This window comes from Oryzias melastigma, linkage group LG7 (genome assembly GCF_002922805.2).
Source record: "Oryzias melastigma strain HK-1 linkage group LG7, ASM292280v2, whole genome shotgun sequence".
In the NCBI taxonomy this organism is placed as follows: domain Eukaryota; kingdom Metazoa; phylum Chordata; class Actinopteri; order Beloniformes; family Adrianichthyidae; genus Oryzias; species Oryzias melastigma.
In genome coordinates, this window is record NC_050518.1 from 28,090,887 (window position 1) to 28,107,361 (window position 16,475).

General features: G+C 39.4%; 1 protein-coding gene across 1 annotated transcript in view; it reads left to right on the top strand.

Moving 5' to 3' along the window:
• plxna1a (plexin A1a) overlaps positions 1-16,475 on the top strand; it is a gene marked incomplete in the record, with an annotated part of 315,581 nt that overhangs the window by 249,387 nt on the left and 49,719 nt on the right. The window contains 4 exon segments of the mRNA XM_024293231.2: positions 547-698; positions 1,387-1,507; positions 4,816-4,952; positions 9,249-9,416. Of these exon segments, the coding sequence (XP_024148999.1) occupies positions 547-698; positions 1,387-1,507; positions 4,816-4,952; positions 9,249-9,416 (578 nt within the window).

Genomic DNA, 16,475 nt, shown 5'->3' on the forward strand with positions numbered 1-16,475 from the left:
AATTTTAGCTGATATTTTAGCTGTCTATCAGCTTCAGTGTTTTCAGCTATCAATTTCAGCATCTTCAGCTATCAGCACTAACATCTTCAGCAGCCAAATTCATCTTACAGCATCCACACTAGCATTATCACAGGTAATGCTATATATGTAGTTCGGAATTATGGTAAAAAGTTACAGTTTTAAAAGTGTAGTTTTTGAGTGTTTAATAAATGTTTACTCTGTTCGGCCCGTGTTCTAAGGTGTGTTTTGGATTTTGGACCCTTTTGCAGCACTGGGAGTCTGTGTATTTTCTGAACTGGTGGAATTTTTGTTTTTAGTTTTTGATTTTATGCTGTCCTTCCTTATGTTTTTGAGTTTTCTTGCTGCTGAGCTCTTAACAAATCTAACTAGCTTACATTTATTTTTCTTTATCGTTTTTTTTGTTTAGTTTCCTGCATTTATTTGAATCTGACAAAATATTACATTTTCTCCTTGTGTTTGGTTTGGACTTCATTCAAAATGAAATGGTCGGCAACATTTCTGATGTCCTTTATTTCTTTGATCTAGTTGTTCCCTGAGACTGGGCCTCGCCAGGGGGGCACCAGGCTGACCATCCTGGGCGAAAACCTGGGTCTGCAATTCCGAGACATCCAGATGGGCGTCAGGGTGGGGAAGGTGCCGTGTGTGCCCATAGAGGACGAGTACGTGAGCGCAGAAAGGTAAGCTAAGAAACATTGTTACCACCTAGCTGACATTTAGTTTTTCTGTGGGTTTTAAATCACATATATAGTTCCTGCCATGATTTGTCGCTCTAACCTGCAGACAGACAAAAACATCCGCCTTTCATTTTGTTTTTGGTAAGAGCAGCATCAGAGAAAGCAACATCAGCTTTTTTTTATGTGTGTGTAAATTCCATCTGTTATTCCTCTCCATTACTCCTTGCATATGCTCTCTCCTTTATTTGTGTCATCCATCCGTCCTAACATTTACTCCTCTGCGGGGTCCTGCACAGCTGTGCTATTGAGTTCACACAGAACAAACAACCTCCCTGAAGCGCAGTTAGTTTGGAAATGATGCATGTTGAGATAGAGGGCGTCTCTGTTCAAATATGGCACAGGCATTGATTGTTCTGCACATTACTTGTGACATCTGTGAACCACTTCCTTGTCAGATTCTTTTATTTGCTTTTTGCTTTCTTTCACCACCCCTGAGAATCCACTCTATTGTGTGAGGGACGCTGGTGCAGAGTGCTATCGACACACAGCTTGCCCCGCTGGTGTGACGGGCTATTCATGCAGCATTAGTGTCAGGAACATGAAAATGATGGGAAAGCTTTGTCATATTTCAGAGCTTTTTAATTCAACCTGAGGCATGGGGGGGTTTCAGGAATCTGTTTTCTGTCTACAGAATAGTGTGTCTGCTGAACGACGCTACCAGCTACAGGGTCCAGGAGGCTCAGGTGGAGGTGTGTGTGAGGGACTGTGTCAACGACTACAGAGCCCTGTCGCCAAGGCCATTCACCTTTGTGGTAAGGATCCAAACCGTCGATCTCTCTCAAAACGTGAATGGAGTTGATAAAAAAAAAACTTTCAAAAAGTTTGCATGACTGACTTTTTGGTAATGAGATTATTTCTATTTTCATGGAAAATGAAAGACATTGTGATAGAAAGAGAAAAAATGCGTCACAAAAAAAAGTATTAGGAACTCAAAAAAACAAGGATATTACATAAATCAGCTGTCATGAACATCCAAAAAATATATTGAGCCAAAAAGTATTTGTCTGTCAACAATTCTGCAAATTTCTCATTAAAAAAGCAGATTTTGGCTTGAAATGTTGCATAATGTAAATAATGTTAAAGAAGAGTATCCAGTAATCATATTGTATAAATGTTAAAGTATTCATTTGTATCAATGTGCAGAAAATATGTTTTTAGTCCCCACGAAGAAGCAATAATTCTGTCCCTGCCAGGCCTCTCACATCTTCTCAACATTAGGATTGTGGGTAACAATTTATTTATGACATAGAACAAAGGGCATGAAGTATGTTTTTGATCTTTGGCAGTTTAGATCTTGGCTGATGACATACTTGGGATGAACTTGAACCATAGATGAGCACAGCCTAGACCGGGGTGGGCAAACTACGACCCAAGGGTCATTGTGGCCCGTTACTGTTTAATCTGGCCCACCAAACGAGAACAAGTTATACTGATAATCTTTAATAATGGTTCATTTTCCTAGTAATTCTGCATCTCCCCATAGATCCCAGGCAGCCAAGTGGGCCCCATATGGGTTTGTCTACATTGGCTTAAGTGGGCACTCAGTGAGGAGGCTCGTAATGCTAGGCAGCCTCCCGGTGAACAATGAAGCTTAGTAGTTTGATATTGCAAAGCTTGCTACTACAGAGCTTGCTAGCTCGATACAGCTCACCTTGCTACAGAAAAGCTCGCTAGCTTAATACAGTGAAGCTCGCCTGCTCGCTACAGCGGCGCTCGGTAGCTCAATACATCGGAGCTCACTACAGAGGAGCTCGCTACAGATGAGCTCACAGCACACTAAGCTGTCCACTGGGTGGCTAGCTAGCATAGGGAGCTATAACTCACTGAGTGCCAACTTAAGCCAATGTGGGTAAACTCAGGTGGGGCCACCACAGAAACTGTGGACAAACCCATTTGGGGCCCAATTTTTTTTGCCATTTTTTAAACCATATTGGGCTCATTTGGCCTCGCTGGCTGGGATAGTGCACTATAAATAAACTGACCTTTATTAAGGTGCAGAAGATTGTTCTTCATTCATGTGGTGCTGGAAGATTTGCTGTGGATCGTTGCTTAGGTCGATTCACGAATCAAGCTTAAACCATTCACAAATCGAATCACGATTCTTACTTCTAAATATGATGTTTTTTGCTGTGTATGTCTTTTTACTGGATGAATGAAAATTGAAATTATTTGTATTAAATCAATACCATTTATGCTGTTATTCAGAACAGGAGATGAGAATCAACAAAACTGATAAAAAGACAAATATTTAAATAGAAAGAAATTATGTCATTTTAAACAACTTTTATTTAATGTTTTACTTTTGTCAACATTCTGGTTAAGTTCAGAAGTTATATAAACAAATAGAGCAACAAAAAAAATCATTGTTGTTTTTAATATGCTGAAAATGTTCTCCAGTTTTCCATCCTCAAAATTCTTCAACATTTTACGTTCTAAGCATTACATATTGTTGCAGAGCCCATATGAAAAAAGCTGTTTTTTTCTGCTGCAAAATCAGCTGATACACATTCATTATATCCTTCAGCTGTGCAGTGCAGCATATCAGCGTGAGGCTGCGTTTCTTCGCTTTAAGATCCCCTTGAATTATGTCAATTGCATCAACTGTTGAAGAGTTACCATAACCAAAAGAATGTAAACACCGGAGCTAAAGCTCTGGTGTTAAAGACAGTTCTTTTTCTCAGAAGTTATCACATTGAGCGGAACTTCAGTCTCAGTTTGTGAACAGAAAAAAGCTCTCGCTAGTTTTACTTTGGAAACAGGAAGCTTCACCGACATGGAGATTTATTTACTTAGGGTGACTGGAGCGTTGCTCTTTCGGTTTTGTTTTAGTTTATAAACTTAGAACCCAACATTATTCGGCATTTCAGAGCAAAAATACAAAGTCTAATGATAATATTTTACTAAACTCTACTATATTTATAAAAATCGTGAATCAGCGATCTTGCACATCACGAATATTCATACTTGAATTTTCAGGAGCAGATCGCAAGTATCCAAGCACCCGGATACTCGTTACAGTCCTAGTTTTCAGAGTCCGAAAGTCATTTCTTCAATCATTCCAGCAACACATGAAAGCTGAGTTTGCACTTTCCCTTGAGGGACATCAACCAATTAGCACTAAAATGGGAACAAAATCCACAGTATTGAAGTAAAACTCCAAAATACCAAAAAAAAGCATGTACTTCTGGTCTGACCCTAATTTTTAGAACCCTTTGTGGCCCATCCGTCAGAAGGTTTTCTCACCCCGGTCTAGACTCTGCATGGTGGTTAAGGGCCGGACCATCCAAAAGCTCCTGGTGGAGAACAAAAGGACCTAAAAAAACATCTAGAGTGCAGAGAGACAGCAACTCAGGAATTTAAAGGCAAACAGATGATTGTAATTGGCTGAGAAGACAAGGCAGGAAATGTAGTTGATGGTTCAAACTTGCAGAATTGGTGACTGACAAATATTGTTATGACCACTATTTTCATAAATACAGTTTGTTTTACTTTATATAGTTGGAACTTTTGTTACCAAAGCAAACTGGTCGCATTCAAGTCTTATTTCTTTACAGTTTAGCCCCTCCCACAGGCAAAATTTTATTCAAAAAGAGAAACTTCTGTAAGAATAATTCTCAAACTTATTTTTAAAAAAATTAAATAATTTTTTAAATATAATCACTGAAAACAACACTTTTGACTAGTGACATCACTTCCTGCGCTGTATTGAATTATCCCATCTGAAAGTGAATCGCTGGAATGTTTTTCAGTGTGTCATTTATTTTGTTTACCAATTGTGCACCTTAAGCAGGAATGTAATTTTCCAACGCGCTGTTGTAGAGAACAAAGTAATTTTTTGTCTATTTTTGCGTGAATGTGTGTGCACGACAGAAGTGGGCGTGTCGGATGTGGACATTCTGGGGCTCTGCTGCAGTCTGTGATGCTGCTTCTTCATATCGTTTTTGCTAACAAGAATAGTAATCTATGTAATCACAGACATGGATTAAGCCAAATGAGCTGTGCACTGGGTGTTTCGGTGGTTAGGTTCGTCTTCCACTGATACCTTTCCTGTTTGGTCCAGACTCCATTCTTCACCCGTATCCAGCCCTCTCAGGGACCCGTCTCAGGAGGAACCCGGGTCACCATTGAGGGAAGCTACCTCAACGCGGGCAGCTACGTCGCTGTCAGCATTGGACCACAGTCCTGCCATTTCAAGAGGTATGGAGTTGTACATCAGACAATGTATCAAATACAGCGGTAGAAAGAGCTTTCAATAATATGAGGCCATTCCACAAGGACAGAAAATATGTATATATATAAATGATGGAAAATAAGATACCCTGTGGCAGGAGGACTTTATTCTACCAAACCCCTCCACAAAAAACAAACAAAAAAACAAAAAAACGCTTTCAGCCACAATCAAAAGCCTTCCTGTTAGCACTGCTCCACTGATAGTGTAAAGATGACCTAGCAGCTAAAAATACAGAAATAATTTTCTTCAGCTCAAATCCAAAGTAGTTTGGTTTTTTTCTAATTTTTATATTTAGCCATGTAGGAGACCCAATCCACTACAGCAGGCGTGTCAAACTCAATCACACAAGGGGCCGAAATCCGAAATACACCTTAGGTCTTGGCTTCAGTGGATACGCTAGCCAGTCGCCCGATGGAGAGCGTAGCGAGCTCCGCTGCCCAGGGTCCAGCAAAGCAAGCAAGTGCTGCAGCCCAGAAGTCAGCAGAGCTAGCAGGGTCGCTGTCCAGGCTTCCAGTCCCTGGGCAGCGATGCCAATGTGGGCATATCCAGCTGGGGCCACCACAGAAACTGCAGACAAACCCATTCGGGGCCACATTTTCTGCCCACTTTTAAACCATATGGGGCCCACTTGGCCTTTCTGGCTGGGTAAAACCTCAAAAAGTAGAACTTTCATGGTATGGCCCCCTTTGAAAGACCTCAGAGGACGCTTTGAGAATGAATCAAAAGATTATCGACTGGGACTTTAAAAAGCTAAAGCTGACACACCTGTAAACCAAAGTGTGTGGAAAATGATTTTATTCAAATAAAACGTAAAGCTATTGGGTTATATGTAAGAAAGAATGCCCAACAAGGTGTCCATGATCAGAAGTTATTGGACAATGCAGAGGCGTGAACCGTTTGACCCAAAGCGGAAGGGGTTGCTTCGGCAAAGTCCATTACTTTCTGATAATGGACACACTGTTGAGTAATGTAGGAATAAAATATGGAATCAATTATTAGTACTTTAGTCTTGTTATTTTTTTACGGTTAAATAGTTTTTTCCTAAAAAAGGTAATATTTGACAGACCTACAGCTGGTCCTGCCGCAGCTGGTGAATGAGGACTAACCACGGAGGAAAGTAGGATCTATGCTAAAGGTCACAATAAGTGATCCAAAGTATCATTTCAGAAGGAAAGTTAAGTTAGTGCTTGTTTTTATCCAGATGAAGAAGGAAAAGTTTGATTTAAAAGAAATAAAGTCCACAAGTAGTTTTCTAGATCACCATGATTGAAGAAATATCCACCATTAACTCTGATCATTAAAGCTTTATTATCAAGTCAAATTGAAAAGTTTGTCAGTTTCTGCAACACATCTTTGTGTGGACTTACGCCCCGCCCCCCTTCCCATTGTAATGCATAAACACCTCCAAACCATCAGCGCAGTTTCTTGCATGTCAATTGCACGGATTAGGCTCCGGTGGCTAATCTCCATAGAAGCAAGCGTGTTGCAGCTCTGATGTCATGACAGTCATTTCTGCACAGCAGTAATCCCACAGACTCCACTTCACAACAAGCGCTCCCTCACCTCCACTCTGTCGTTATCTGTCACACCCTAACCGTGTGACGGTGTTTTGTGTCATCCTGTGAAGATTGCTGGGACATGAGTTGTTTTCTGATGAGGGTTGCCATGGTTATGGGCCGAGGGACGTGGAAGTGGAGTTCTCTGAAGATGATCCACCCTGTTTCTCATCTGTGGTGTTACTACAGTGTATGCAGACACAATGGTAGGACTACAGTGTGCATACAGAATAGGCACATGCTTCTGTGAAGTCATGACCCAGAAAGGCAGCCACCACTCAACTGTGCTAAATACATATTAGATAATGTTGCTACTGGGGACTAAACTCCAGACTGAAATTCAAAATGTTATTTTGCCTCTGGGACCTCTAAGCATTCACTCACAAACACTCTCTCCTCCATTTTTTCTGCATTAGTGCACCAATAATAATGGGTACAAACTTCACTAAACATGACTTGAAATTCATTTTTTCTTTCTTTCCACTTCTTCCTTCATCACTACCATGTCTGGTTTTAAATAACCACAGCTAGAGGTCTGGAGGACTTAGAGCAGGAGTGTCAAACTCAATCCCACAGGGGGCCAAAATCCAAAACTCGCCTTAGGTCGTGGGCTGAACAGGATAAACATTTATTGAACATTCTAAAGCTGAATTTTTAAAACTTTAAAATCATACATTTTTTACATAATTATGAACTAGATATATAGCATTACCTGCGATAATGCTAGTGTGAATGCTGTAAGATGAATTTGGCCGCTGAAGATGCTAATGCTGATAGCTGAAGATGCTGAAATTGATAGCTAAAAACGATAGCCAGCTAAAATGTTAGCTAAATGCCAAATTAGCCTAAAAACTGAAAAAAACAGGTTAGACAAAACAGCTAACATGTAGCTGAAAAGAAAGCTAAACTTAAGAATAGTCTACAAAACTGAAAAAAGCCTACATTAGCAAAAAAAAATAATAATAAAATAAAACAGCTAGCATGTACCTGAAATATTAGCTAAACTCCAAAACAGCCTAAAAAATCTTAGTAAATTCCAACATAATCCAAAAAGCTACCAGAATGCCAATTTTTTAAACTTTAAAACAGTAACTTTTTAACATAATTATGATTAAAAACGGGCAGGAATATTATTCCAGAATAAATCAACTTAAACCTTAAATAACTTTCAATATTTTACTCTCCATAAAATATATATTTTGTCAAAATTATACAAGTTAGAAACCAGTGCCCAGGGGCCGGATCCGGCCCCTGGGCCTGGACTTTGACACATGCAACTGCCACCACATGCTACCATTTTCCTATTAGAAATTACAGCTTCCTTCTCCACTCCAGTCTCAGATTCTGCCTTCCCTTTATTCCCATTTCTGGGAATGTGGGCTAAGAAATAATGAATTCCAATGTGATGAAATCTGAGAGTCTGGCTCCTTCTCTGATCTGTCATAGTCAAGTCTGAAGTATTCTTAAAATACAAAACTGACGTCCACCTCCTTTACATTTTTATAGAAAGATACTGTGCAGACTCACAGTCAGTTTGAACCAGACTTACTTAAAATGAATATATTTTATTTGCAAAATAAATAAATAAACATTTGCATCTTCTTTAAAATGATTTTTAATGCATCATTTGAAGGATCCTACAGCTTTTTTTTTGTATTGAACGACTTAAAATTCATTCTGCAGGAAATCATTGCAAAACACTTTAAACCGGGATATCTTCACAGTGCAGAAGAACCAACAGCAGCTGGACAATGACAGTAAGAGTGATGGTTTCACATAAAAATAAGAGGTTTGACAGACTCCTGTGGGAACTGCAGGGTTAAAACGTCAACATTTAAAAAAAAAAAAGTTATTGATAAAATACATTTTAAAGCAAAACATTGATTTCAAAGGTAACTATTCCTTTTTGCCTTTATGAAATATGTTATAATGCTATTTTATTATGAAAACAGCAGCAAAGCTTCATTCTAATTCAGACTATAGATGCTGGAACAAAAAAGAAACAAAAAACATAAAATAAAAATGATGCAACATGTGAACACTTTTACTTACAATTCCTCGGAATTGCATGACATTTATTTAAAGACGCTCAAATGTTGCAAAAAAGTGACCAACATTTTTTGGCAGTAAATCATCTTTGCAAAATAAAATAAAATAAATACAGAAATTGGCAGCAGTTTCAATGCAAAACTTCACTGTCTGTGTCTTTGAAAAAAAATAAAATTTTTGTTCTATTTGGAATTCAGCAACAAGTGGCTGCAGTTTTTCCTCCTGAAGGTAATCATTCAGGTAACACTGCAGGCTCTTAATATTTCCAGTTGCCATGACAACAGAATGAAGGGACAGAGCTACAAACCACATCGTAGTTGGAAAATAGCCTCGACTGAGGTGACTGACATTCTCGGGGATGGGGGGGACTGCTGTCAGTCATAGGGTCATAATGTGCAGAAGAAAACAATTCTCAGCATCTCCATACTTTGTTTAGTTGTTTAGCTCTTTCTGCCTCACTTTGTTTTGTTCAGAAGCTTCAACTTTGTTTTCGCGTCTCCCACCAGATTTTAATGATCTCATCTGATACAGAAGTTTTAAGAGGGAGCAGGTGTCATTTCTTCACGTCGTAGACAACACTTAGAGCGAACTGCTTTCTGCTCGTCTGCTGTTCAGATCTTAGATTGGATGGAACATTTTTCCCCTTTGTGTGCTCAGGAGGAACGCCCGTGAGATCGTCTGCGTTTCACCAGCGGGACTGGCAGCAGGCGGCGCCTCGGTGCTGGTGGACATCGATGACGCCGAGCTCAGGAACCCGGAGGTCAAATTTAACTACACTGAAGACCCCACTATCCTGAGAATAGAGCCCGACTGGAGCATTGCCAGGTAAGTCATTGTTCCACGTCATCCCTCACTGACATGGAGTCACGACTTCATTAGCTCATTGAAGAGAGGATGTTCGGCACGCTGTGAAAATGTCTGTTCAGACTCAGATTTAGACAAAAAAGGAGGGGAAAATGCTCAAGACTATCCTACCTTAATTGCTATTTTTAGCTAAATAAGGATTGACCTGAGGCCAAAAAAACTTGTTGCAAAAACTGAATTTGTTTATGATGCCGCTTCTTAATGAATTACTGCTGATCTTGTTAATGTAGAATTCTTTAAATGGAGCTGTGTAGGTAAAATGTATTAAAGTGAAACTTACAGGAAAACAACTCACCTTGTAAATTATGAAGAAAAATCAAAGTCCCACTATTTGTCACACACCTAGGTGTGTGAAAGGTGTTCTCTACATTTGACCCATCCCCGGGGGAGCAGTGAACTGCAGACACAGCCGCGCTCAGGAACCATTTGGTGGTTTAACCCCCCAGTCTAACTCCTCAGTGCTGAGTGTCAAGCAGGGAGGCACTTGGTCCAATTTTTAGAGTCTTTGGTATGACTCGGTCGGGATTTGAACCAATGACCTTCCAATCTCAGGGCGGACACTCTACCACAAGGCCACTGAGCTGGTAAAGAAGCTCAACAACATCAAATTGCTTGAATATCTAATGTCTAATCAAACAGAGATGTTAACATGAACTTGAAGTCATTACCCCAGAGGATGCCGGCTAATTGTTTGGTTTGTGGGTTACTTGTTTCCACTGGTTCAGGCAGCTGTGGACAGATGTTTCTTTTTAATAAAAGAAATAAAAAGTCTTTAATTTGGTTTCACTATGATTAAATGTGTATGGTCTAAATGTAAAGTTATCTCAAGTATTTCAAAGTGACAAATGTTCAAAGAAAAAACCATGAGATGAGTTCACACTGAGTCTTTTGTGACAGATTCACGGAAGACACCAAGTCAGTTTTTTAAGAACCTCTTTTTGGGTTTTGTTTGAATCCAAATTCAATGAAAATATACAAAGAAGAGGAGATCTAACACTGTTAGTTTAAGTCAGGGGTGTCTAATGTCAGGCCTCGAGGGCTGATTACCTGTATCAGGTGTGTTTAGCCAATAAGGAGCTTCAATGGCAGGTTAGCTGGAAATCATGTAGATCACCGGTCCTCGAGGCCTGGATTTGGTTTAAGTCATAGTCCCAACTACCCTCACAGGTGAATTTGGGCTGTCTACAGGTGAAAAATTGGAAGACCTGCATGAGGAAAAATCAAAGGTTGTTGACCACTTTGGAAAGCTATAGAGCAAAAATATTCTTTGCTTTTTTTTTAACGGGTGTGCTGCGGGCGAGAAGTCTTATGTCGGGTTCACACCGCACGCGGAAGTGCTGCGAAGCGGTATGCCCAGACGTGTATTTTTTCGCGACAGACGTTCCTGCTCAGCACAATTAATTTGATATCGTCCATCTTGACTTGTCGCCAACTGCTCTCTGCCTCTCTCTCATTTATTGTGTTTTTAGACACCCAAAACCACACCCCCCCATTCCATAGTTGTTTAGGTTTAGGTTTTAGTTACATGATTTACAAAAAATGTAAAGAAATGCACAAAAAAACAATAAAAAGAGAATAGGCAGAAGCTTATGACGCTTATTAGATTCCAATCCTTCAATACTCAACAAGTCCATGCTGATCAATTTAACAAACCAAATAATACAAGTAAAAAAAAAAAATATTTTACAAATAAATACAAGTAAATCAAATTGTTTTACATAAGTCTAATCATTTATACATTTACATTTTAGATGTTTTTTAAACCACAAAAAAAAGAACTTAATTTGAATTCATCACTCCATAATTTCCATGATTTAACACAGAGAACTGAAATCCATTCACAGACCCATTCACACACATTTACACTCTGGTGGTGGCTCTGCTGCCGAACACTGGCGCCAACCTTCCACCAGAGGAAATCTGGGGTTCGGTGTCTTGCTAAGGACTTTTCAACACATGGGGGGCAATGCGGGAATCGAACCTGGAATCTTCAAACTGCATCACAGCCATCCCACCATACTACACTATAGGTTAACAAGGGCGCCGGATGGAATCGGCCTCCATTCCGTGCCGCTTCACTCCACTTCCGTGTCCAGTGTGAACCTGGCGTTGACGATCAGTAAGGAGCCAGTACTCGGATACTGTACCACAGCATTAGTCACGCGTCATAAGTGCTCGTAACTTCCATTGTTCTTACAAGTACTTTACAATATACATTTCACTCGGACGACAATGGTTTGTTTCATTTTCACGACATCACTTTAGGTGGTTGTATGAACCTCAAGGGAACTGTAAGACGTACCTGTGCTCCCCTTAAAGTGCGACCGCTCCTCTCTATGACTCCATGTGAGTCTACAGGGTAATCATTTTTGTCAGATACTTATTTTTCTTTTCGTATAAGAAGTATAAGAGCCTTTACAGACATTAGAATCAGAGAATTGTTCTGTAGAGTTCCTCATCCTCTCACCTGCCTGCAGCTCCGCCTCTTCACTGACTTCCTGTTGTTCCTGATCAGCATGTTGTTGGAGAGATTCATGCTCTGTCAGAGGAGGGTGTGGATGCTCGGTTCTGTCCGCTCAGTAGGAACTGGCCGAGAAACAGATGAGGCTCGCTCTGTTCTCTGATCGCCCACTGAGAGGGGGTGCCTCAGCTCAACACTTAGCCTCTTCTCTAGGAGATTCATTCAGGGGTGATGATCCCCATACAAACAGCAACAAAAAAAAGACGCCACCACAATTCCCAGAATCCCTGGTGTTTCGCCTCAGATCTTCCAACCATCTGGTCCAGAAAAACCTCAAATAGGATGAGCTTCATCATACAGCACGTGCGCCTGTGGAGCGTTTGTATCTGGGTCTTGGAAGATAAAGACCAGTGAAGTCAGTGAAAAAGATCAAGGGTAAAGAGAAAGCACATTATCATTATGCTTGGCTGATGAGGATCCCTTTAAGAGGCAGACTTAGAAAGTAAATCAATGATGACAGCTCATCAGGACGACCAAAGAAATATATTTGAACAGCGGTAGAAGGTTAGAAAAGTAATTATGGTGGAAAAATTTCAAACGCTTTCCAAACAGCCATGGGAAATGCACCCGCCAGGTGAAAAGCTTTCACCGCCTTCCGTACTCAGAGCAGCAGCAGCGGCGGCGCCGTCACTCATGTGTCACTTCTGCAGCCATGAATTCAAATAAAGTCTTCTCTTGTTTATTGTGGAAACTCTTAAAGAGAAATCCTTGTGTTTTTCCTGGATATTATCTAGAAAATATTGGGTATTGGATAAATGGTCTGGGATTGGAGATCTCTACAGTTATAATTACATATTTTTTAGGGCTGTGAAAATTGATTTTATTAAATTATATAATATAATGTTTATATATATATATAAAATGTAATTATATAGTAAATGATATGGGATTTATTTGTAGTTTTTGGACAAAAGCGATCTTTTGTGCTTTACAATAACTGAACTAGATGAGGTGAGTCCTTTTATATATATGTAATAGCAAACTGACATGAAATCAGCTCCGCCGTGCTTCTGTTACACCGCCGCTAAATGAATGATGGACAAATCAGAATGGGGAAACTTCACTGAGGAAATCTGCTGAGTCAGCTCCACGCCACTGATGCGTAGCGCTTTATCCTCTCCATCAGGCCTGTATGAATTACTAAAAGGAAACAAACGGTGCGTTCTCTTCTGTCAACATAGCATAGCAGCCCTGCTGTAATGACATTTTTGTTGTTGTTTTTTATGACTCAGAAGTGGAGGGTTCATAACAGCGAGAAAGGGTTGTTAAACTCTGCAGTCCAGTCGATGTGGATCTTTGAGGTATCAATGGAAAGCAAAAAGCAGGTGAAGGTAAAACCACTCAGTTCTGGGTGCTTGGTTTCACTTAATGACTCAGCATTCAGGGAGACTGTTGATGAAAGTGAACCGACAGTCCAGTCTTTTAATTAAAAACCAATCCTTTTTTTCTGTTTTTTTAATAAACCACTTACATTCATGTCTTGTATTTCACTTTTTTGCTGGTCTTAGCAGTTTAAATACTAATTTCTTCCAGTGACCTCTTGGATTTGATATTAATCCAAGAAATAAATGAAATCGGTTCTTCCTGTTCGGCAGTCTGCCAACACAAAATAGCGTAAGATGATGAGACGACTTGTTCCACTGTTTTATCTACCTACAATCATTTTCATTTTCGCTCCTCTATAACAGTCTGCTGTTATTCTACGACTGATTAGAGTAAGAGATGAATGTCTGGTTTTAAGCCAGCTAGACACTTCGTCCACGATGTGAAGAGCTTCTGTCTCTGCTCCCTCTTATGCCGTTTACTTCACTGCTGCTCCAAATGATGAAATAAGCAGATGTGGAACTTTAAACATGCTCAGGGATCGGTCAATATCCTGGAATAAAGATATCAATAAGGCTTTTATAAAAAACTAATTATGGAAGTTGAAGCAAGAAACTCCCCAAACAATCCTAAACGTAGTTGGATAAAACACAAGGTAAGAAATGTAACACAATGTCATTGTTAGAAACATACTGATGCAAAAAACAGACAATCCATATGGGGCACTGACGTGGTCCACAAACTATCAAGGTCTAAGACCACTCAGTGAACTCATAGAGAGAAATTGTTCATGCACATTTTTTTCAACCAGCACACTCTTATAAAACACACAAGGGTAAGTAAGGGTAAAGTAGGTGAAATGCAGACACGTCATACAGATTTTTATTTTTTTGAAACCCCAAAGTCCTGTGGACTTTGTAAGGGACCCATTAGTACTTTTCATGTGCAGCCTGACTGATAATATTGAGGACATTTTATGATCAGAGTGTAGTTTGTGTGGGCATCCTATAACCTGCACACCACAAACCCTGCAGTCACCAAGTAGCCAGTTCCAGCACCTTACTAACAGCTAGGGTGTGGTGTAAGGACACCGTATGACGACATCACCCATAAGTCATAAATGTGTATATCTTCCATTAGCCTTACGAAATCGTGACGATACTCTTACCCAACGTACGACAATGATATTATGAAATTATCTATAATCATGTAAGACTCCATAACTGATACCAAGTTCATCCTGCTTTTAGGAAATTAGCTTACTCTTGTTTCCATCACCACATCACAATCAATGGCTTTTCCACTGGCTCTAGTCTCATGAGAAAGTGTGGAGGTGGGGCTTCCTCAAACTCCGCCCACAATCGTGGTTCCATCTTCAAACACTCAAAGCACACAATCTTAATAACACCCATAAAATCATGAAGTACAGAACAAAGGACAATTTCATTTTTAATTGAACTAGAACTACTAAAATAGAAATGGAAACAGGGAAACTCCCACAATGCACCTCACCCACAGTGGGTAGGGTCATAAGAATGCACTGTACGTACTGAACAATTCTTTTAAAATTCTGCTCCTTCAGAATTTAGCTTCCCCTGGATCCGGTTTGTGGTGTGAAAAAGGTTGGGGGATGGAAGCAGTTGAGTGTTGCTGCAGCTGTTCTGCTACTGCTGCAAAAATGAAACGTCCAAAGGGACACTTCATCCAACCAGCCCATCACTTTGTATGAAAGTGCTACAGAGTCATCAAAATTCTGAAAATCAGCCAAGATATCGTTATTGCCAGAAGAGTGACGAATGAGGAACAGCATTGTAGTTTACATCTCCCTTTCATCCCTTATTTTAACCCATGTGGTAAGAGGGAAATGTTTCAGCAGAGGAATACATATCTGTGCAGTTGGATCCTTTTCTGAACTCAATGGTTACACAGTGATGATACGATGGCAAACCAGATCCATGAATGGAACCAAATCAACAACATGTTTTCCATAGAATGAAGGATCCTCGAGAACTATAAACCACGAGCTTTACTTAGGAAGAGCTCTATCCCAAAATGTTTCTTCTTTAAAAACGTTGCCTGTTTTTTCAGTTGGCTGTTTGTTTTTAGCTCAGAAAGAAAAAAAGAGAGAGAGATGAAAGTCAACTAAACACAGATACAGTTTCAGTATAAAAAAAAAAAAAAAAACATGAATCCAAGCAAGAACTCTACCATTAAGAGTACTGGGTTGGGTTTCAAAATCTTTGATATTCAAGTCATGTGAGATGTTATAGTGCTTTTTTTGTAACATGAAGCTTAAGAGGGAACTCTGTCTTTTGTGGAGCCAATCACTTTAAGTGAAATTGGCAATGCTTCATTTTAAAGTACCGTACTTCTAGGTTATTTACATGATAATTTGTTGTACCCACTGGGTACTTTTAGGGTATTTACTTGGTTCTTTTTAATGGGACCTACTGGATACTTTTACTGTACTTTTTTCCCCTTCTCGGTACTTACATGGTACTTCCTGTGTATTTGTGTGGTACTATTTGGTTCATACTTATGTGGCACTTTCTGGGTTTTTATATTATATACTGAGTTTTTATGCTATACACATTGGGTTTTTACATAGTACCCCTGGGTATTTACATGTTGTGTTAATGTATCTTTTGTAGTGATTACCACATGTAAGAATAAGGTAAGTACAAAAAACGTACATTGAACTTACTTCTAAACTTATTATTAACACAACATGTAAATACCCAGGTGGTATTATGTAAAAACCCATTAATACTCATTAGGTATAATATAAATAACCAGAAGGTACCACATAAGTATAAACCAAATAGTGCCACACACATACACAGCAAGTACCACGTAAGAACTGAGTAGGTACAAAAAAGTACCATGTAAATACCACTTAAATACCTTGTAAGTATTGTACTGTAAAAAGAAGCGTTACCATGAAAAATTGATTTAAAATCTGTTCAGTTTCCAGATGATGCAGCAATTTGTTGAAATCAGATGATACGTCTGATCTAAATTTGATCTAAGAAGATTCAGATTTTCCTTAGAAAGTAAGAGATATATGTTCCTTAACTATATTTATTAGTAGTTCACAAAACGACATCAGTGAGTTTTTAAAAAAAAAGAAAGAAAACAATTTGTTCCATAAAAATGAATCTAAAAGAGTTTTGCGT